Source organism: Strix uralensis, chromosome 1, assembly GCF_047716275.1.
Source record: "Strix uralensis isolate ZFMK-TIS-50842 chromosome 1, bStrUra1, whole genome shotgun sequence".
In the NCBI taxonomy this organism is placed as follows: domain Eukaryota; kingdom Metazoa; phylum Chordata; class Aves; order Strigiformes; family Strigidae; genus Strix; species Strix uralensis.
The window spans coordinates 107,874,704-107,897,763 of NC_133972.1; the positions used below are offsets into that span (position 1 = coordinate 107,874,704).

At 36.4% G+C, this 23,060-nt stretch overlaps 1 protein-coding gene across 1 annotated transcript in view; it reads left to right on the forward strand.

Moving 5' to 3' along the window:
* The window catches only part of ERP44 (endoplasmic reticulum protein 44), a 54,789-nt gene that overhangs the window by 7,940 nt on the left and 23,789 nt on the right, over positions 1-23,060 (forward strand). The window contains exons 2-4 of the mRNA XM_074876566.1: positions 12,379-12,451; positions 14,283-14,322; positions 17,444-17,559. Coding sequence (XP_074732667.1) covers positions 12,379-12,451; positions 14,283-14,322; positions 17,444-17,559 — 229 coding nt within the window. The remainder of the gene's footprint in view (positions 1-12,378; positions 12,452-14,282; positions 14,323-17,443; positions 17,560-23,060) is intronic.

Here is a 23,060-nt window from a genome sequence, read left to right on the forward strand (position 1 = left end):
CCTTAGTCTTCCTTTTGTTGCCAGCATACCTGTAGAAACCACCTGTGTTACCCTTAACATCCCTCTCTAGTTTCAAATCCAGCTGAGCTTGGGCTTTTCTAATTTCATCCTGCTTCCTCAAACAATGTTTCTATACTCCAACCAAGTATTTATTTTCTTACCTATACCTTCTGTGTACTCCTTTTTATAAAAAACTAAAAACAACATCATCCAGAAAGTCTCTGTCAACCCATGTAGGTCTTCTGCCATACCTACTTTCTGCACAGTGGAGTGGATTGGTTTTGTGCTTTGAAGAGGTTGTCCTTGAAGATCAACAGGTTCTCATGGGCCCTTTTGGCTTTCAGAGCCAAGTTCTGTGATTTGTTATTAAGACCTGAGTGTCTTCAGTTCTTGTCACTTTTTTCAGGGTTCTGTAAGGTATGGTTTTCTATTAAAAAATAAGTATTGTAGTAGATTATAGATGGGAATTCGTTTGAGCCTCAATCATTGGTGACCTATATCTGAAAGTTTCATCATCAGTGGTGATGAAATGAAACACTGGAGGTCCCAATGGCTTGTTTCCTGGAAGATGTAAGATATAACATCTGATGTGTTGGAGTCTCCCAGCTGCTTCACTTTGGAACCAAAATTAAGGATATGCTAACTGACAGGGAGATTTCAGGTATATGGTTTGCTGCATTCAGTTTCAAAAGAAGACACTTCTCTATGGCATTGATTTTTTTTTTTTTTTTTTTTTTTTTTAAATCACTGAAACTTTGTATCCTAAATGGTGTTTATCATACAGGAACCTGAGCAGAAGGTAGAACCGTACAAATACAGTAAATGACCTGGTTCCTTGGCATACTTTTTGCAGCCAGCATGTCTCCTGTCTTGCCTGACATCAGTGATTCTTGCCTGTTTTCCATGTGTGCTTCACTGAGGTGCATCCAAAAAAAAAAAAAAGTCTATAATGGCATCAGGTTTTTTGGGTTTTATTTTTATAGATTTGTGGAGAAAAGAAAAGCAAATCTCTGTTGTAAGATAACTGGCAGTAAAGCTTACGTTTCTTCTCCAAGTGGATTTGTGTGGCAATTGGGCATAAACATGGAGAGAACTTGGTCATTAGGAACTCTGCAAGGAAGTATTTTGAAAGGCAAGGAATAGGTGCCTGTTCCAATGGTCTCAAAAAAGAAAACAACAGCTGTGATAGTGTTTTGCTGTTTCCCATAGCTGTCGTGATTATGAAGTGATGATATAATTAACTTCCTCAAAGGCTTCACAAAGGGAAAGATTTTCAGTGATGTATCCACATTTATAATCCTAAGAAGAGCTTTTTGTTCCTTTAGTCACTGTCTATCACTTCTGTCTCTTATAGTTTAGTGAAATCCCCTTTCTTAAATCTTGCTGGAAACACTTAGCCCCTAAATTCTTTGCCAGTCATAAAAATTATGAATTTTCATAAATGTGTGTATGAAAGTACTTTTTTTTTTTTCCTTCTCCCTGTTGAGTCAATTCACTTGGGATTTTGGACAGAATGCCTGAAAGACAAATTAGTTGCTTCACAAAGGTAATTAAGATAGTATGTGGAGCAGGGGGTGAACAGTTAGGGGTTCTTTCCTACTAATGATCCCTTAATTAGTGAAGGGAGCTCAGCGAGGGTGTGGGCCTCTCAGGAATTACCTCTGAATGACATTTAAAACTGCTTTGGTTAAGAATTTATAATTGCAGGTGGGAGCAGCCCTTTTTTTTAAAAAAAAAAAATATTTTTTCTGTCAGCATAGGCCAGTAGATTTTGCTAAATCAGTGTTTGTATGTACATATAATTAGTGTTACATAGTTATTAAACATTATTTTAAAATAACCCAATACATAGCTGTGATACCTTGCTGAGGATTTTGGTAACAATTTTGGTTGCAGCAATCCTCTATGTTGAGAACAGTAAGCTCGCTACATGGAACTGGTTAACTGCAGAGCCAGCGTGTCTGATACTTGCTACCACTTCAAGTGCTGCACCATGTGAATGTGTTAGTATTATTTTTAGGACCAGTTTGGAATACTTGTTTGAATATTTTTGTGGGAGTCAGCCTGAAGCTGGCAGGGTTAATATTCCTTGGGGAAGGTAAAGCAGCAACAGGGTATCTCTGTATCATGTTCTTTTGTGCACTTCAAAATATCTGTGGCATGTGTCCTATCCTCTGCATTATTTACTCTTCTGTCCAGAGTTATCCAGGATAAATTGACCGTGTATGTGCAGGCCCTTAGCAGCTGTTTAGGGTAGAAAGAAAATAGCTCTTATGCAGTCTGAAATTAGCCACTCATTCTTCAAGCTACATGCAGCTGTGGTCTCAAAGGTGAATTTTTCTCTTCAGATTCAGGCAGTATTGCTTTAATCAGTGCTCTTCTGTAGAAGACAGCCAATGGATTTCTTGTAAAATGTATCTTTTCTTTTCCTCATTTAAATTGGGAGATTTTTCCAGTGCCAACAATTGGAAATTGGAACATTAACAAATGTCAATTGGAATGCAGCAGTGGAGTAGTATTTCTATTACTGCTTATTTCAAAAGATCTTATCCCTTATCCTCTCATATGTCATTTTAAGGTAACAAATAATAAATACTAACCTAAAAATTGAGGCAAGGCATTTTTTAGACAAGCTAATAGATTGCCAGTGAGCTTTAATATACTATGATTGGTAGTTTCCATGTGGAGTGTGCATGAGAAATTTACCTGGAATAAAGAAAAGAAAATAACATAAGTTTAGATGATGTTTAAATGGACTTATTCTAAAGTTCAGACTTCTGACATTAAGGGAATGGGAAGCTGAGGGCAACAAAACTCCCTTGTATTTTAGAAAGTTTATAAATTCGAGGGTGGTCTTCCTCATTTTGATTCCTCAGAAAAAGAGGGAGGAGCAGCAACAACACAGGACTGAATCTCAAATGGTTTTAATGTATGGACAAATGCTTTGTATACTACAGATGGCTGTAGTACTGTACTTGTCTTTTGATAGTTGCACAAAACCTTAACCTCCTGCTGAAATATTAGGAGATAATTTGAGGAAGTGTGGCATCTCAATCATGCTGAAGGAAGAAAAAGAAATTATGTGGCACAAGGAGTGTCTTGGTGATATTGGGAGTATTAATTATTGCTAAAAACTCTAGATGTGAGGTTAATAAATGGGGGTGGTTGTGTGCATATTCACGTGTGCGTTAGTGCTGGCTGAGATTGCAGGGTGGAGCATGACTGTGTAATGCAAAAACTGGAAGAAGGTAAGAATGTAACTTGAACTGCTAATTGTCATCTGTACATTTGTGGATCTGTGTTGGGAGTGTGGCTCCATTGTTTAGATCTAATTGTCATTGCCTTCAGCATCAAATAAGGATGAGCCAAATCAAGCTGGCTGTGCTTCTATGCTTTCAAACCGATTTTGTTATTTGGAAGTACAAATAGGCAGCAGCACTAATATGAATGGTATAATTGAAACTGTTAACAGAGACTGGTTTGTCTGCTTGTCTTCCCTTATGTTGTCTTTAGAGTGGCAGTTAAACCAGTATGTTTTGCTTCCCTTTCGGTGGACTGGGTGAGGAGAATGACTCTAGCTGTATTTTTCACTTAAGTGTTTAGCTTGTCTAATGGTCACTTGTATGACTTCTGGGTTTTTTGAACCCAATGCCTCAGCTGCATAGTTTAAAGGAGTATGAATCCTGTACCTCTGCAGCCACAAGACTGGGGTACTTTAACTGCTGATGAGAATATGTGAAACACAGATTTCTCCAAGGCTACAATTCTATTTTATCTAAATTGCTTCTTAGGTATATCTGTCAAACGACACTAGTCGTATGTTTTTATGATATCCCTTATTTTTCCATTTGAGCAGTTAGTTTCGGTAATCCATACTTACTTTTAAAACAAGTTTCAGCCTGAAAGGTAAAACTGAACAGACTTGTCTTTGCTTAAAGTTTCCGCCTTTCTTGATACCACAAAGCGGTAGATAACTCTGTTTTGGAGCAGAAGAGCAAAAATGTATTAAGTTTTGCAAATAGATTATATGGTTAATAAAAAGATAAGCAGCAAACGGTGAGTAGGTGTTGAAGTTGAGCTTTTTGCTTGAAATAAGTTGATTTTTGTCTTGTTGAACAATAATCTCAATGTGTATTAAAATCTATCAAAATAGAAATTGTGTGTTATTTTTAAAGCAGTAGCATGTGTAGGCACATGTGTGTGGAAAATCCAGTTATAAGGTGTTCAATCCTTCGGGTTATTCCAAGGTAGCAAACGTTCACATGATGTAGGAAGTATTGTTTCTCATGAAAACACTACATCTACTTTTGGTTTCTTCCTCTAAGATTACGCTTTAAAGGAGAGATACTGAATTCTGTGACGACTCCTTCCACAGAATACCATAAAGTTTTGGTTTAATTAATACCCCTTTTCATCGCTAGTTCAAGAATGAACAAAGCATACACATATATATATGTTGTTAAAAAAAAAAAAAAATCTTATTTCTTGTTCTGTGGTGGCCCTGTGTGTAAAGACTAGAATAAAGCCAGGAGAGACTGTAGAAGACCATAATGAATAAGAGGGTAGTATGTTGCTTTCTGTAATGATGCATGTGGCTTTCAAAACATGGTTCCTAATAAGCTGTTTAGACTCGACTATTTATATGAAATGACTTGCAATTTCTTCTCTAATGCCGTGCATCAAAATAACTTCCAAAATATTTTAAGTGAAAAAATGGCTTTGACTTACCTTAAAACGCAGAAGAAAGTATTGAGAAATGATTTGCATTCCAAGGTTACATATGTGATCTGTGACATAAGGAATGGAGTTATAAGTACATAATCACCAAGGTTTAAATGCTCTACAATGAATGTTTTTGGTAATGGGTTTTATGTGTAATAGCAATGCCCCAGATAGAGAACAGGCCTTTTCCCTTGACTTCATGAAAAGGGGCAGCAAACTATTATGTTCTGCTAGTTCATCAAAGTCTTTAGAAGACAAGACCAAGCTACCGTTTATTTCGTATTGCTGGATCACAGCTTTAACAAGTTCAGAAACTGCAGGGTGCTGGCTTTCATACACAGCAACAGCTGTTTAACATGGTGCGAGTCATTTTGGAGATTGCAGTTGTATTTTACATGCTTTATTCCTTCTTGAAAGTGAATCCTTGTGTAAGGATTAATCCAGATAATAAGAGCAGTTGGTAGATATGTGAGAGAAAGAGTTATCAGAACATGAGGTTGTGGGTTTTTTCCTAAAAAGCTGCACAAATTATTCCTTTTTTCAGAGAAATTCTAGCCTCTTCTGTAAGGGAAGAAGCTTGATAAATAAAATATCTAAAGATTCAGAGTTTTCAGTAGTTTCCTTAGGAGCTGAATTCATGGCTTTAGAGCTGTGAAACAGGGTTTAATGTAGGTGCATATTTCTGAGGATGTGGAGTACTCTAAACATTATTCATGAAGTAATACCATTGTTCAGACACTATTTACATCTTTTGTAGGTATATGGACTCAGTTACCTGTAAGTGGATGTTTAAGACAAGGAAGCCAGTGCATTATGGCCCTGACTGGAGATTGCCCTTTCCCTCCAGGCCAAGCGAAATAACTAAAAAATAGAAATAGTTCAACTGAAAATAAATTACAGGTCTTATCTCTTTGACATTTTTTTAGACATGCCTCATGTCATTTTTTGAGCCTCAACTGAAATATTTCTATAAAAGACAATGATCCATAAGTTTGTGCCCAGAGACTTAATCTTAAAAATTGTATTTGAGTGCATGATTCTGCTACTAATAGCTTTATGGAAAAAATGCAATGCATTGAACTGCATGTTGTGATAATGAGGTTTAATTTTCATCTCTACAATGGACTTTTTGAATTAAAATCTTGTGTCTTCTAATAATAGTTCACAAACTATTGAGAGGTTAACTTTGCCATTTTTCCGGGAATCTTCAGTGCTGTGTTAACAGGCCATTGAGATATTGTGTCTACACCAAGTATTCCTGTCAGAGTCTTAAAATGGGAGTAGATGACAAGATATGTGGAGGAAAAAAAATCACGCTACCTCTTTTTAATATGGTGGTCTCTCTACCTAGCTCTGTGCAGTTATAGCACTGTTTGGCTAAATCATTATAAAATTGAACTATCAAGGTTAAAAAAAGTTTACTTTTCTAATATATATTATGCATATTTAAGTTTAGTTAGATTTTTATCTCAGTATTCATGGAAGTTAGTAACTGCACACCTTAAATTTATTTTCAGTAGCTTCCTCTGAGTGTTTTAAACTTCCCTGATTAAATTCAAGATATGGCTCTTGAGAGAAAAATAATAGGAAAAAGATTTTTTTTTTGTACCAATTTAAAAATTGCTCTAAAAACTTAAGTATAGCTCAGAAGTGATCATTAGTGTTTCAAAGTAATACAGGTTTGTCTCATAGTCTTATAATGAAAGTAGCTTACATTACTAATAAAAACCCTGCTTAATCAACGGGGATGGCAGGAGTCAGTCTGTATGAAAATGTTCAGGCATAGTCTGGAATCAAGTGGTGACAATTAAGAGTTGAACTGCTCTCACTGAGAGGATGAATAATGTTCCTTTTTTATTTTTCCCCACCATTTTCTATTTAGTGTTATCTCTCTCTCCTCTGAACTTTGTGGTTCATTATAGGGCTTCTGGGAACGCTGCCAGTGAGGTGCTCCTGACGGATGGTTCTGAAGCCAAACTTCAGGGGCTCTTACAATGTCTGTCAGCTTTGGCATTGCTGTCTCCTGGGATTGCTTTCAATTTGTATCATCCTACAGCAGGCTGTAAACCCGTCGGCTTCCTGTTGTCCAGGAGTTTAATGCAGACCTCGGAGCGGCAGCAGATTAGTGGCATGCATAAAGAAAAAGGTATTTGGGGACTGAAAGTCAGCCACAGAGTCCTGTGGGGCTTGGACTTCAGGTAGTAACTTCAACATGTCAGTCTGGATTACATGTGGGCTAGAGCTGGTTGCCAAACATAAAATGATTTTGTGGTAGAGGAGGAGGATGGTTTAGTTGTGTGCCTTTAGGACTTCCCAGCAGGAGGAGAAGGTAAATGGAAAGTTTGGCAAGTGAAAATGAAGGCTGTTCTTGTTGAATGCCTTGCAGGTGTAGTACTAATTAGAAATCCTAATGCTCCAAGAATAGATTTTCTGTATTCTTCAAATAGTTTCCTCAGGAAATGAGGACCTCTATTGCATTATGTGAATTAAAAAATAAAGACGTGAAAATGTGCACAGTTAAACTCTTCTTCAAGAAAGTGCTGTGCAAAGTATGATAAACTTGTAAAAGAAATACCACTAATAAACCTATAGGCCTGTTTTTTCTGTCCAGTTAGCAATTAAAGAACTAACAGCACCAACTGGTAAGAGTAAATTGATAAAAGGCTGACCTAAATCTCCTGAATAACCAGTGGGCTTTATTAATTGTATGTGTGGAGTGGCAATTGAACAGCAACACTGTCAGCAGGAGATGAGTTGAAATTGGGTGTGCTTTTATTTCCTCTTTGGAAAGGGATACGAAGCCTGGCAGAGGTCTGCTGTTGGGGGTGAGTGGAATGGGTTTTGTCCAGGCATTTTGTTTTGTGTAGGCTGCTTGCGTAGCCCTGTGCCACATGTCAGAGGAGGATAATGTTGTTTTTTGGGCAGTGCTTTGAGGTCTTTCATTAGAAAAAATCCGAAATGTCAGCTAACGTGTGGTTACTCCTCAGAAGGGACTAGTACTGGCTCCTTTGCAGAAGTGGCTGTCATTTGCTAACTTCAAGTGAGGATCAAAACTGGATCAGAAATACTAGGATTTGTGTAGTAATTAAACTTTCCAGTAAAAACATGAGCAGGAACCTGAGCTGGTATATTCCTGCTTTATTTGACAGTGTTTCTGAGGACCAGAAGAGTAAAAATACATGTGCCATCTCCTCCTCTTCCCTACCCCCATATGAGCTAAATTTTATCTTTGTGAATGTGTTCTTCAGTTCCTGACTTACTCCCCTCAGCGATGCGTTCTGCAAGTGTATAAAGCGTTCTGCATTCATTTGGTTTAGTCTAATGTTTGTCATTTTTCTATAGTGTTAAATGATTGTGAGTAGATGATAAACACACTTATCTGACTTGTGCAGTTTCATGCACAAAAATTTAGTATTTTAGTATTCTGTTATACCTTTATTTTTTAAATCTTTTTCTTTCATAACTACTTAGTTTTACCTTCAGATTTTAGTAGTTTAAGCATTTTAAAAAATACAAATATAAAAATATAGCTAATTTTATCCAATATAAAGGCAGCAACCTCAGTTGTTTTCAGATGTACTTATATAGCAAATTTTCCTTTTGAATTATTTCTGCAGTATGCTTTCTTCAGTGTGTTTGTAGCTATCTTGTGAAGTCAGCTGGAAATTTTTTTTTCCCCAGTTACAAATATGAATAGTCTTCCATGTGTCCTTCTGATGTAGGCCAGTGGAATGCAACGTTTGCATTTAAAAGTAAAAAAATTCTGAATACTTTTTTTTTTGCCAGTGTGTTTTTCAGAACATATGTTCAATATCTGTTTTATAAAGTGTATAGCTGACATTCAGAAATTATTTCCTAAAAAATATCTTGTTTTCTGCCCATGGGTATCAAGCGCAGGCCTCATCAAAGGTCAGAAAATATTCTCAAAACAGTGTAGCTTCTTAGCAATTTAAATAAGAATTTTTATTCCTTCATGTTAAATATTAATACTTGTAATATCATAAACTCTCATGCCTCTCATGGGACAGCAAGATTACTGGGTCAAAAGGATGTGTTTTCTTCCTTACAGGCATTATACCTTTATGAAACGTTCAGCTGAAGTGAGTCTTGCATATTTATTGACATTTCTTCAAGGGATGCTTTTTTTTCCCCCTGAATCTATCTACTTATGAAGATTTTGGCACCCACAATTATTTAGTCAGTATAAAACGTTTACGAATGTGATTATGAATATATTTTGACAAAAAAATTTCATACTTCTAGTGAGAAAAGTATTTCAGTTATCTCGGGTTTTGTGTAACTTCTGGGGAAGGATGTTCTTAAACTCAGTATTTTTCCACTACTGTTTAATATAAAGGGGCAATAGGATATACAGTTTAATTTAATTTTCACCTTCAATACAGGAAGACATTTGGAGTCTGTGTTTCAGTACATGCAGCTTGCACCACATTTTTACACAATAAGAGTTAAGAAAGCAGTCAAAAACTTTATTCATGCTATAAAGAAGTATTAGTTTTAATTCGCTTTTTCCGCATATAGCACAGTCTAGAAGAGGATTTTATTGTTTAGTAAGCCCTGTGCTTTGATTTTGCAGTTAAATGTTTGCTTTACAAGTTAAGGTGTATTGTAGCAATCTACAAATGCAGCTCGGGTTCCTGATCTATTTAAGTGTGTCTGCTGAATAACACAGCCTATTTCCCGATTGCAAATATATGCTTATCTACGTTATGTTTAATTTATCCTGTTAGATAATATTTGTGTTGTTGCTGTAAAATTGTATTAGAAAAAGCCGTGTGGGTTTAAGAAATTGATATCTTACCTGTTCAGTATGTTTAGACCATACAAACTGCTGAGCTCCTCTGAAAACAGTTTCACCAAGACCTACTGCGGAAATTCTTTCCAAGTATGAATGCTGATGCAGAGCTGTGTGCAGCAGCTAAAAAGTTCCTCCTTTCTAGAGGTTTGAATGGATTTTCTGTGTAAACAAGCATTGTCCAAGATTATAAGCAGGATAAGTAACTGTGGTCTTTAAGGGTACAATTAGAGGTTCTTGAGACCTTGTAGGGCAGCTGAAGCCTTGGAACTCACATGAGTTTGCAAAAATCACCTGTGGTAGGATTGGATGACAGCCAACTAAACGAATGTTGAGTTATACTGTCCTTTATTGCTTAGAGCAATGTTCCAACTGTTGTTAATCATAGCTACTGCTTCAATTGTACACAAGTTACATCTAACCTAACACTTGCAACAAAACGGCACGTGTGTACAAAGAAAAACCATGCCAGCTCATTCACATGCTTAACTGACCCGTTACTACAAATGTAACTACTACTACCAGCACCTCCCCATAGCAACACCATGGAATTTGTCATCCCATGCACTGCCCAAGGAGTGATGGGAGGTATCTGCACTGATGGTTGCCATCAGCAGTCCTCATCTGGGGGTAATTTGACTGATGTTGACCAGGGTCCATATATGTAGCTTCTCTCTGCAAAGACTGAAGGCAGAGTCTTCCCTTCTTGCTGTTCAGCAGGCAGCAGCACCAGAATCTTAAAAGGAACTTCCCCAATACTGGCCTGCTGCAACTTGTGCATTGCATAGTTTGCTTAGTTTTGGCTTTTTTTTTTTTTTTGGCAGACCATGTCCTTATGCAGTTAGTTTCGACTACGGAGCTTACAGTTCAACCATTAGTTTTGTTTCTCTACAGTCATCTTAAAACCACAGTTCAAGACATTTGTGTTGGGCAGTTTAAGTGCTACAGGAAGGTTGTGCAAACTCCACCACAGATCTTAGACTTACATGTAACATAAGTATCTTGTCCAGTTACCAAGTGAGAAACACTGGTACATATTTTGTATTACAACAGCTGGTGTGTTTACAGCCTGCAGTGTAAGATGGAGTGTATATGCTACCCAGCAGCTTCTGTATGGGACATATGAAAGGTTTAGTATCTTCACTGAGAAGTATTTAGTGATCCATGAATCATAAAGAGTTGAAAATGATTGCTGCAAATCTCACCTGTGTGCCATTTACAGTGACAGTTTGAGAGCTATTGACGGTGTCTCACAGAAGTCTCCCACAGTGTTCGAAGCTGACCATAATGAAAGTTTGGCTATTTATTTTGAGGCCAATATTTGATACACACTTGCAACAAATGTTAAAAAAACTGATGTTTGACATCAAATTAGTCTTTTGATAAATTGTAAACAATGTCAAAGGCAGGTGTGCCCTGGGGGCTTCCTACCTGTAGTCATGACTCTAGTATAGGTTCAAGAGAAGTCTCAGGCTCTTCCATAAATACAGTGATCCTTGTATCACTGGATTCTTGTATCCAGCTGCTCTATGTCACATTATTTGGATGCTCTTTATGCTTCCAGCTAAACTTCTTAGTGTCTTTGGTAAAAGCAGCTGTCACCTCTGCCTCTCCAGCCAGAGGCAGATTTTCTTTGCAGCTGCAAGGAGTAAACTAAGGCTCCAAGAACATCAATAGTATGTATGTCATGTGGCACCTCATCTCAGTGCGAGGACCGATTCTTCAGGTATCAGTTGGAATCTCTGGTCTCTACCTGGCTCCTTGAGCTGTGCATTCCTGTCAGTTCTCTACCAGAAACCTTCCTTCTCCTTTCCTGCCATCTCTGTCAGCTCAATCATGGAAACTGAGTAGAACCATAGAGTCATGGAAAATGAGGCTGGAAGGCATCTCAGTAGAGCATCTGGTCCAAGCCCTGGCCCTGCTTAGAGAAGTGCTGACTTTCTGACCAGCTTGCTCAGGATTGAAACATTCATGTCCCAGACCAGAATCTGTTTTGTGGTGCTTAAAAACTTGCACACTTATGTCTCTCAAAGCAAAAATAAGTGTGACTCACTGATATCCCTCTCACCTGGGATAGAACAGCAACTCTATCTGCTTTTCCCCCACAGCATTTTGAGGTAAAAGAACTGGACCTGTTGTAGTGAATATGAGAGTGCTTTACCATAAAACTGTGTGTTGCTGTGATGGTTGCATTAAGAGTAATACGTGTGTTGCTCTGTAATTGAATGATCTGTCTGACATGTCTGTTTTTATAGTCTCGTATGCTGATCACATGCTGGGACTGAGGTAGTGTCAAGAAAAATTACAGAAGGAGATATAAGACTATAGCTAGTTGAGTTAGATATACTGAAACTGTTTTCTAAAACAGCAATAAAAATGGAGGCAATTGCAAGCTTTACCTAATGAGAAACTTTTTAGCCAGACAAGCGCTGTGACGGAAAGAATTACTTGTCTCTGGGTGAAACCTCCGTGCCTATGTGCTTCTGAGCTGCGTGAGGTTGTTAGGTAGCTAAAACGTGGTTTCATTTCTTCCTTCAGAGTGAATTTATGAATATAAGTTATTCTTAAAGGTGCAAAATTTACCTGTAACATTTCTGCCAACATAATAGAAAATCATATGAAGAGATAGCCAATTTTGCTTTAAATGTGAAAGTATGTTATATCTGTAAATAGTGTTTATTTGTGTATTTGTAGTACTGCTGTCATCTGAAATGTTTTGACTGATTTACAATTCTTTTACTGTTCTTCTCCAGCTTTTGAACTGTAGCATTTAAAATCATAGATATATTAGTACTTTACTGCTGAAACTTCACATACCTTACTGGTTTGCTTTCTCTTTTTAGGTGTCTTGGCTTTTTAATCCAACAAGAAGTGAAATAACAAGTCTAGATAGTGGAAATATAGATGACATTTTAAGTGAGTACTTGTTGGGTTTTTTTCTTTGTACGTCTACAGTCACTTATCTGTGTGAATCTTGCAGTGTTTAAATGAATGTACATACCCCAGCTTTGAAAATATGAATTGCAATTGGCATAGAATTATTAGGTGCCTGTGATCAAAATTAGATGTCTGAACTAACGATATTGCCTAGCAAATTACTTCATTGTAATCTCAATGAGGATTTGAAGTGTCTAAGAAAAATACCTGGTATCTTGTTGGCAGATGGGAATGTTTGATTACATAACCAAAGAGCATTTTAAAAGCTCCCAAAAAAATAGCTGCAACCAAAACCCGTGGTGATGGGCCTTATGCATCTTGCTTGTTCAGCTATGCTCTTCCTCAGGTTAAGCATTGTCCTGATTCTGGTGGCTCATAGAAAGGAGACCCATAAATTAAACAGATGTGTATTCCTTGTCTGAAAAGTATGCAGTTTGCCTGTATCTGGTTGTCTTCACAGGAGAAGAGTTATTACATTGTTTCACATACATAGAGGAAAAAAAAATCTTTATATACTTTTATTTAAGTCTACCAGAATCTGCCTACTATTGCAGGATTGCTTTGTGTACTAAATATATGATTAGGTGATACGAGATCTGTTTGTAAATACATTTTATACGGTGGTAAATATAAAATCCTTTTGTAAAATGTTATTCATAAAAGAGAAGTATATGGCAAGTGTAAGTACTTCTTAAATTTATCCAATTACTTTCAGTAAATACTTTATGCCTTGGAGGTAACCCTAAATTTCTTTGTGCTTGTTAATTTCCTGTTTACCACTTGCATTCCTTGCTGATAATGAAAATCTTAATGCCCTAATTTTTATCAAAACTGTAGTTTTTCCCAGCCTTCTCGAGAGTCGTCTTTTCCAGCGTGTTGTCTTTTCCAGGCTTCCAACATCTTAATATTCACCTGTAACTGCTTCGTATCTTTGTCAATAGTGCAAATCTGTCTAGCAGCATTTCTGCTCTATAAAGCTGTGCTTGATATTCTATAGTTCTAGTATTTATTTCGAGTTTTTTTTCAATGTCTAGACCACTACTACTAATAAAAATCAATTTACAGCATGGTTGCTGTATTGTACGAGATCACAATTTATTTCTGGGCTGGAGATTTATCCCCCTAGTTTTGAAATATTTTCCTTTTTTTGGTATGTGAAAAATAATGTATGGGAGCATTGTTTCACTATATCATCTCATATATCCCTATAGTATTGCATTTTTTTTCAAGTGTTCCATAGCATTTCTCTTTTTTGGAGACTGAAGATTTCTCTGCTACCATTTGTCTTAGTATCAAGCTTCTTAGCAAATAAGGCAGGTACCAGAGCAGGTTGCACAGCCAGGCTACATGCTGGTCATTCTTCTAACCCAAATAGTTGATATTTCAGCTTTTAAGTGTTTTTATAACACTTATGAATAATCTAGATAATGCTTAAAAGATTAATACTAGGCTACAACTTCTGGCTTTGAGTGCCTTAATTTTAAATCCAGAATTACTTTTTGTCTCAAGTGTCACTTAATTACTTCTTTTGTGTCTTAATACCTTAACTATTGACATTTTTAATGTCTAATATATCAATAAAGTCAATAAAATACTTGACTGAAGGCCTCTTTCATCACTGTCCCATTTGATATAGATTATATTTCAGATAAGATTTATCCTACCAGTTTTCTAGCAGACTAAGCTGTATGCTGAATAATCTAGAAATATTTGCTTTTGTAGTTTTTGTGCATATTTTTATAATCTCAGATAAAAGCACTAAGACATTTGCTTCACAATGTGACATTGGGTTTTTTCTTTTTCTTCTCAGACAATGCAGATGTTGCTTTAGTTAATTTTTATGCTGATTGGTAAGTTATACAAGTATTTTTCTATGTTTAAACTTCTGTCTTTTGAAAACTGTGTGTTTGGCTATAGTTTTCTGATTGAAAATATAGTGGTATGTTGCTTTCAAACTAGTTCTTTCCTGGTTTTTTATATCCTGATTACTTCCCCTTCTACTCCTCTGTTATCTTCTGTTTCATTTAGGGCTTCTATCAGGGGGAAGAGGCTTCTACAGTAGTATGGAATAACATGCTATGTAATTGATTTTTAGATTTATTTTTTTTTCCCATCTTAGCAAGACAGGTTTCATTAAGTTTTTTGCTCCTTAACTAGGAAAGTCCAAAATATTCCATTTTTCTGTTTTCTTTTGTGTTGGTCCCATGCATGTGTGTTAGAAAGAAAAAGGCTTGAAATTACACTAAAAATCAATTTCTTCTCTAGTCTGGATGACTTTCCAAGTGGAGAACTAGAGAAATTATAATTGAGGGATGAAATCTGAGCAACTGGAAAAGAAGAGAATTTGGGGTGGCCAGACTGGTTAGACACTGTGAAAGACATACTTAGAGGGAATGTTTACTTGCATTTATTTATTTATTTTTAAACTTGCATAGAAAATCACTGTTAGAATCAATTTAAGCATCATACACCTTTTTTTTGTTGTGTAAGAAGTAATTTTAAATATTCTGTTCTGCTCCACCATTAACAGTTTCAAAAGAATCTTTAGCAATGAAGAAACCAGGAAAGTATTCAGAGAAAATAAATTTTAACATGCAAATTAATATAGAAAATGAGGTTATAAAAATTCTTTGTCTTCCTTGATTAATCTGGGATGTAAATAGCTTTATAATGTAAAGCAATATATAAACCGAAGTACTACACTTTAAATATTCTTCTCTGCGGTTTTGCTTTGTGAGCATAAAACATTGGCCTTCAGTATCAAAGTGTAGGTGATTAGATTTCTGATTCCTTTGACCTCTTTCGCACCCCACTATATGTCGGAAGTCTGTAGGTTTGTATGGCCTAGAAGTAGCAAGCACACAGAGGTTTACATGAAAAATTTACACTTTGCCTTTACTAATAATTGTTCACCTAGTAGCAGGCTAATTTCAATTGTTTATTAAAAGTGATTTTGAAAAAATCATACCCAGTCTTTTCATATAGAATGAAGTTCTCAATAAAGATGTTTTTAATGCTTTCATTTAAACTTTGCATGAAGATAGGCATTATACCAGTCTAAATCAGTTTAATAACCTTTGTATATACCTCTGTCATTTTATAGACAATTTTTATGTTCCGTTGGTTTGCATCTGTTCGTTTGCTACCACAGACTAAATTGATACATTTAAACCAATAGAATTTTTCTTTAGAGAGATTGTATTTATTTACAAAGTAAGCTATTTGTTTGAAATATCTGTCTTTATTACGATAGTACAGCTATGTGATGAGTTAAGTAAGAAACTATGTCTGATCTCTTACCTGTTCTGTGCAGAATTATGCTATAAAGGCTGTCTTTTAAAATAAGTAAATAAATGAAACTTAAGATGGTTATTTTTAGTTTGTGATCTGCAGGTACCTGGTGGATCATGACCTACTTCAAAATGTTTTATTAAAGATAACCAAGGAAAGCAAACCTATGGAGAGTGAATTTAAAACACTGAAATTTGGGGTCTGTGTTGCCGTTGAAAAATAATTTTTAGATTTTGCAAAAGACGAACTGCGGGAAGCCAAAAATCCATGTCCTGATACTTCTGTAATAAAGGGAAGAGGCCAATATTTTAAAACGATGTAGCAAGGTAACAAGTGACCTGTTTTAGGACCTTATTAGCACAGCTCTTTCTACAAATCCTCACTATTATCAAATCCTCTATAGAAAAGATTTGCTTCGAATTTAAAGATTTGAATATACTTTGCAAGTTGATTCACGTTATAGTAGGCCATAATTTTAACACATTACAGCCTTAATTATGATCATTACATGTAGGCATTCAGTAGTAACCCCTTAATATAGCATACTGCCAGCCTGTGATGTAACATAACCTTTGAATGGGAACAGATCAGTTTCATTGGTGTAGATATTCTGCTGTAAGGATAGAGAAGAATGAGGGACAAGGAAGCCATATGTAATATATACATGCTATGTAAATGTATAGCGTACAGTTGTGCTGCCAGAGTCAGGTTTCTTTCAGAAAATGGCCTTAAGCCCTGTTTGTATTTTGAGAGCAAAACCTGCCTCTTCACGTGAATGTTTGCTGTTGCAGTCATAAGAGCATCCCCAGGCTATCACTGTTAAGTTTAAGCAGGGCTTCAGTGCAGGGTGTTTTATTGCAAGTCAGCTCCATGAGGTCTCATTCTGACAACTTCCACAGTGCCATTATACATCTTCAATTTAAAATTCTGCCATTTGTTAAAAAGAACAGAATATAAAATAATTTTATTGACATTTACTAATAACGGGCTTGTGCAATAGTGTTACCCTAAGCTCCCCAAAGCCACCAAAGCATCTTTACAGTCCTACAGCCTTTTCCATGGGCAGAAAGAGAATATTTGCTTCAAAATCTGACATGACTGGAAGAAGGGACTCATGGGATTCTCTGTGGTCAGTGCTGTAATAGCAGTCTGTTCAATTTCTACCAAACTTGAGCAATAATATTGTAATAAGCAATACTTATAACTTCTACTGTTGACCCTTATAAAGTTATCTCTGTGATATTTCTTGAAGGTGATGGTGAATATTTGATTCTCAACAATCCAAGTAACTTCTTTTACTATATTTTTAAAATTACTTCCCCAGGGATAATTTCGGTAGAAAAAATGAAGAACAGATTTTCTGAATAGAATATATTTCCTAAAGGCTTATAATTGATTAATGGTGTTTCTTAAGCAGATAAAGCAGGGGACACATCTTGAACTGTATGTTCTTTTAGAATGATTTTTTTTTTTTCCACCTGAATTATTCAAGTTACTTTTGAACCTATTTTTATCCAGTCAGTTATGGGGATGATTACAAATAGATGTGCTTTTCCAGTAGCTTTTCTTTCTTTCTTTTTTTTTATCTCTGAAGGAAAAAGATTGAAATATTCCCTGAGTCATCAGTTAAAATATTTCAGATTAATGTTTTGAAGTTACGATTTTGTCTTCTATCCACAGGTGCCGCTTCAGCCAAATGCTGCATCCTATTTTTGAGGAAGCTTCTAACGTAATTAAGGAAGAATATCCAGATAAGAATCAAGTGGTGTTTGCTAGAGTAGACTGCGATCAGCATTGTAAGTAAATCCCGATTTTGTTTTTCCTGTGTTATCCTGCCAGTAAGTTGCTCATTGTATTGAAGAATATACTAGACAGCAATCTAAAGTGTAGCTGTACCTGCCCCATCATTTAGCCCCGAGTTGCTTGTATACATCAGTGAACCTCTTCTTCCAAATTTGTCAGGGCAGTCTCCAGTGCTTTCTCATTGCATCCATAAACATGCATTTATATCAGTTCAGCCTATCTCATTTAATGGTGAAAAAAGGGCTGGGATTATAAGCTAAATTGGCTTGTTAAGGTGTCAGAGAAGCACTAGTGTAGCAAATGGTGCAGGTCTTCATGACTGAGAAGAGGAAGAGGTTACCTTCCATTGTCAGCATCAAGATTATGTTTTGCTCAGGTCTTCCTTCCCTTTAGGTGTCATGGTGGTAAGTTGCCTTTTGCACAGCCAGGAGGGGATCAGAGCTTTTCTGCTTTGCTGTTTGTACACATGTCAACAAATGGTTGCCTATTTGGGTTTTCCCCATGCCCAGAAATATATGAAAATGATATACCAAAACTTACTCGTTTTATGCTGGTATTAATCCCTAAAGTTGCTTTTTAATCTCATAATAAGTAAAATGTAAGGAACATCTGCTGTGCATTGAAAGACAAATGGATAGCACTGAGACTTTTATTCTGGTGCTTTTTGTAGTTATAGGATCAGCTGTATTCTTTTATGCTTCTGAAAAAACAGCATTTGCAGGCATAACTTTTTTACAGTGGCTTGTGATTCCCAAACAATACTAACAGCAGAAATTCAGTTCTAATCAATACTGATTATAGTATTTGGACTTTAAAAAACTGTTCGTTTATAAGAAGAATCCCACTTTGAAATGTGAGGAATCACTGTATAGAGTTATTAATTTGTATCTGCAGCGTATCCCTGAGACTTACCATTGACCTAATGGTTGTGTTTTAGTGCTGTTAAAAAAACTCTAAAGAGAGAACTTTATAGGACAGGAAGAAGGTCAGCTGCATATCTATGAAAAGTAACATTTCATTTACATTTTTCTTTCCATTTTGACAATCTAACTTTTTTGATGTTAGAGAGGATTTTTCCCTGTCATGAGAATTCTTGTCTTGAAGTGTCTTGTTCTTACTTGCAGATTTAACAGTCGGTAACTCCACTTGAGCATCTTCCACTGACACCATTTTGTGCTCTTATTTTGTATGTGTGCACGTAGTTGTCCAACAATAAGAGCACCTGTCACGTGAACTTGATAGAGATCTCAAGCATAAAAAAAACCCCAAGTTTGAATGGAGCAAACAGTATCAACTCAGTATCTGAAATGTAAAATAAGCTGATTCTTCCAAGTCTCAGGAGTGGCCAAGGAGATTGTTTTATGTCTTCCCAAAGATCTGTAAGACCAGTTCCTGACCACATTACAAACTTCAATGCTCCTGGGATTAAATCTTTGTATCACTGGGATATAGGACCCCCCTTATAGCCTTAGCTGGAAAAGAGGCATGACAGTATTCACCCAGGGTATGTGAGCAGCTTTGAAGCATTCAGCTTCCTTCCGGCCTTGGAGTGGTAGGGATGTGATTGGGAACTGCTAAAAAAGTTTGAATGTAGGTGTACTTTAAGAGCAGTTACATTAGACACATGGTTGTAGAATCTCCTGCTCTGAGCAGATCTAGTGCCTTGAATACTGTGTAGAACAGTGCACTTCTGTAACTGCCTGCAGGATTTCTAGAGCAGCAGCAGAATGGAGAGGCGTGGCTGTGCTTAATATGCCTTGCCTCACAAGATATGCTTTAGTCTCCTTGACTTTTAAGTCCAATAGTATTTTTTTCTTTCTCGTTAGAATGTTGTCTCTGTTAAGTGAATGTTTTCCTAACTCCTTCCTGAACAACCTTTTCTAGAATCTAGATTTTTTTTTTTTTTGTGGTTGGTGGGGGTTTGTTGTTGTTGGTTTTGGTGGTTTGTTTTGTTTGGGTGGGGGTTTTCTGTTTGTGTGTTGGGGGGGGGTGGGGGGTGGGGTGGGGACGGGACAGGGATGGGGGATGGACCTGGAATACCTTCCAGAAATCAAAAATACTTAACTACATTTTCAACTTCTTTCGTTTTCTCAGTTGTTGTTCACTTACGCTTCCAATCACCTACCTATACGGTGTGTGCTTGGGAGAGCTAAACCAAAAGCATAGCATTAAGTATTCAAATTTGCCATCCCTAAAAGTCAATTTTCAAGTAAGGCAGTGAAATCCTTTGGAGGAGTATATTCAAAGCCTGATATGCAGTCTCTGCTGAAGTTTTCTTACTGAGTTTTTTGTCTTTGTTCTGAGATCTGCTGCAGGATATACACAAATAAACTGCTCTGATCTTTGCAATTGTAGAAAAGAAATGCACTTGTAGCAACAAGCATTTTGATTGTTTTTGTATCAGCTTATTAAACCAGTCACTCTATACGCAAAAGTAATTTCAAGTATATACTTTTGTATGTATTCTATCACTTTCATTGATAGTTTCTCAAATTAATTTGAATCAGTTGGGGGTAAGGAATTAAGGACATTCATAATTTCAGTTTGCTTGATTTTTTACAGTTGTCCTTAATAAATGAGTCTTACCTCAGTGTTTAGCAGTCTAGTTGGCTCATGTTTTCATTGAGTCAAGATATTGACAATGAAACTTGCTATAAAGTTCTCACAAAAGACTGTAGTAAAATCAGCCTGTGTTGATGAGTTTAATTGTTGAGGTTTACATTAACAACTAAAGTCCTTACTTTTTTGGTGCAACTTCAGTTGCTTCGGTAACTCAGAGAGCCTTTGGGCTGCTGGATGCCCAGTGTTTAGCTGTGTTTTGTCTTAGAAATATGTGCCTAGGAAAACTTCCCCCACCCCAGTATTTGAAACACTCTAGAAGCCTGTTGCTTAATCTTCTTATATGTTCATAGAATTGAGTTCATCAGAGCTTGTTATGGAGAGCTAAGGCTTGGATGGAGGAAGAGATGTTACAGCAGATATTGTCTGTCTTCCCCTGGGGGTAGATGTAGTGGGCTAAGTAGTATGAGGCAGCCAACAGTTTTGGTCGTTCTTTTTATTACTGTAATACCCTGAGTTCTTTCTGTTTACTCTTTGTGTCCTTAATTTAAGAAGTAGATGAGCATGACTTCTACTGCAGAAGCTGTAAAATGTGAGAACTAAAAAAAAGTCCTATAATGACAGACCAAGTCTTTTTCCCCAATTTGCATTGCTTTTTTGAATTAAAATAGCAAAGCTGTATGTCATTCCTGGTTTCTAGTGTTTATTTGCTGGGTTGTAAGCAGTGGTACATTTCATGGCACATAGTTATAGGGTATTTCCTAAAGTTTTAAGTATTTTAACTTTGATTGTAATGTATGTAATAGCAGCTAAGAGTGTGAATGTTACTATATTATCCAGCTTGGGCCTGCTGTAGTAGTTTTAGTAAATGCTGGAATCAAGATTGTTATTGCCTTTTTCCCCTCTGTTTTACCTTTATATTTTTGTATGTGTTTACATATTTTAGCAATGTTAGGTTTATGCCAATATTTTGGGGTTTGTTATGCCTGCAGATTTCATACCACTAGTAGTTGACTATTAGGATGATGTTCTAGAGATGGTGGATTATTTGCATTACAAGTGATCTTTTTCTTTTTGAAGCCAAGACTCTGTAGGGAATCCAAATAGCTGATTTCAGGGCACTCAAAAACAGCTTTCAGAATGGTCAGCCAGGCATAGATACTTTCTATTTAATGCACTATTATTGAAGCACACTGCAGGGCCCAGCAGCTCACACCAGCTTCTGAGGGTAAAGCAAATTAAAGAGAATTATTGATGCACTGCCAAATGTTTGATGCTTAATGACAAAACCATCATTCTGTCTGCTCTTATAGCCAATATAAAGATGTTTTTCTGGAAAGTGATAGGCCCCAATGTGATTAAATACAAAATCTAAATATTAACACTAGATTAAGCCTTTATGTGTTATATTTTTATAGTAGTTTATAATATTGTGGAAGATAATTATAACTGAAATGGGTAATTTAGGTCATCAGGCTGTTTTTAAGCTGATGTGGAACATACAGTAAGGTAGATCTGATGAAGCAGGTACTCCTTCAGTTTCTGAGACCTCATCCTTTTATAACTTAGAAATACCTAAATTCCCCTACATTCATTGCTGTTAAAGTCTTTGGCGGGTTTGGTGTGTTTGCTTACCTTAAAAATTATGCACCTCTAGGTGCAATACCTAGTAAAAGCAGCCTTCCATATAAAATTACAGAAGATCTTTCTGCATATACATTATTAGGAAGGTTTTGGTTTGGGGTTTGGGTTTTTTTTTTTACTTGTAGGTTTTTTTATGGTTTTTTTATCCTTTGTGTTAAGCAGCAATGTTGGAAACTCACTTGGTACCATGGATTTCCTATGTTTCTCTTCTCTATAAGTGAATATTGCAATATAGAACAACACATGTTTCTGGAGGAGGGTTTGTATTTTGAACAGTTTCTATGAATTCAATATTAGGAGTTACAGTACAGAATTCTTATGATTTAAAGTATATATTTAATTCTACTGCACCATTATTTCCTTTGGGTTTTGAGTTAAAAAATAAAAAATAGCTGGTTTGAATAAATCTTTGTGCTTCCAAACAGAAAACTTTTCACCAGTGGAGTGTTGAGAGGTACTTTGCTAGACAGACTGTTTAGGGAACTATTGTTCTTTCTTTGAAAATGTCCATGAGTGGTACACTCATTCACTACTGTGAGCTGCTGATCTCTCTGGGTCTGGCCATTCCTGTAATGTGTGCTAATGTTGGGTCTTCAGAGAGTTACTTAGATTGTATTGCTACTGTGCCTTTAAGCAAAATAACTCAGTGCAATAACAAATTTGGAAATTCATAAATGAACTATAAATGAAACTGTAAACAAGCATGAGGATTTCATTACATTCCTGCCACTTTGCCTAGGAAAAAAAATGTTGGTCTGAAAGAGTTATCTTTGGATAAAATTAAAAGTGGAAGTGATTTGGAGAGGTTGTTGATGGCTCTGCTCAGGAGAGCCATTTTGTTAACCTGTCAGAAAAGGTTATGGGGATGCCTACTGATGTGGCTCCACTCAGAGCAGGCATAGCTGTTGTGAATGCTCCTTTGCAACAAAAGGTGGTCTAGATTTGCTGTTACTCAGCTTCTTAGTAGCCATGTTAGATGTAGAACATTGATTGCTTTTCTTGTACCTGTTTTGGTCCATCATACAAGTCACCAATATCACAGTCACCAGGATAGGATGCCTAGTTTAGATGGTCTCCCAAGTTCCTTTCTAATTCTGCTTCCTGTGAATATTCCCAGGTCTGACGGTTGTGTGCAGGTGTCATAAGAGGAGTAGTTTAACTGGGAAGAATTAATGCTGTATTATGAAATACTCAACAATATAGTGAATGTAGTGCTGTATGTAGGGAAGTAGGAGGCAAAAAGGCCCTTTTAAGTGAACTTGAGAGAAAAAAGCTTGCAGAATAATAAGTA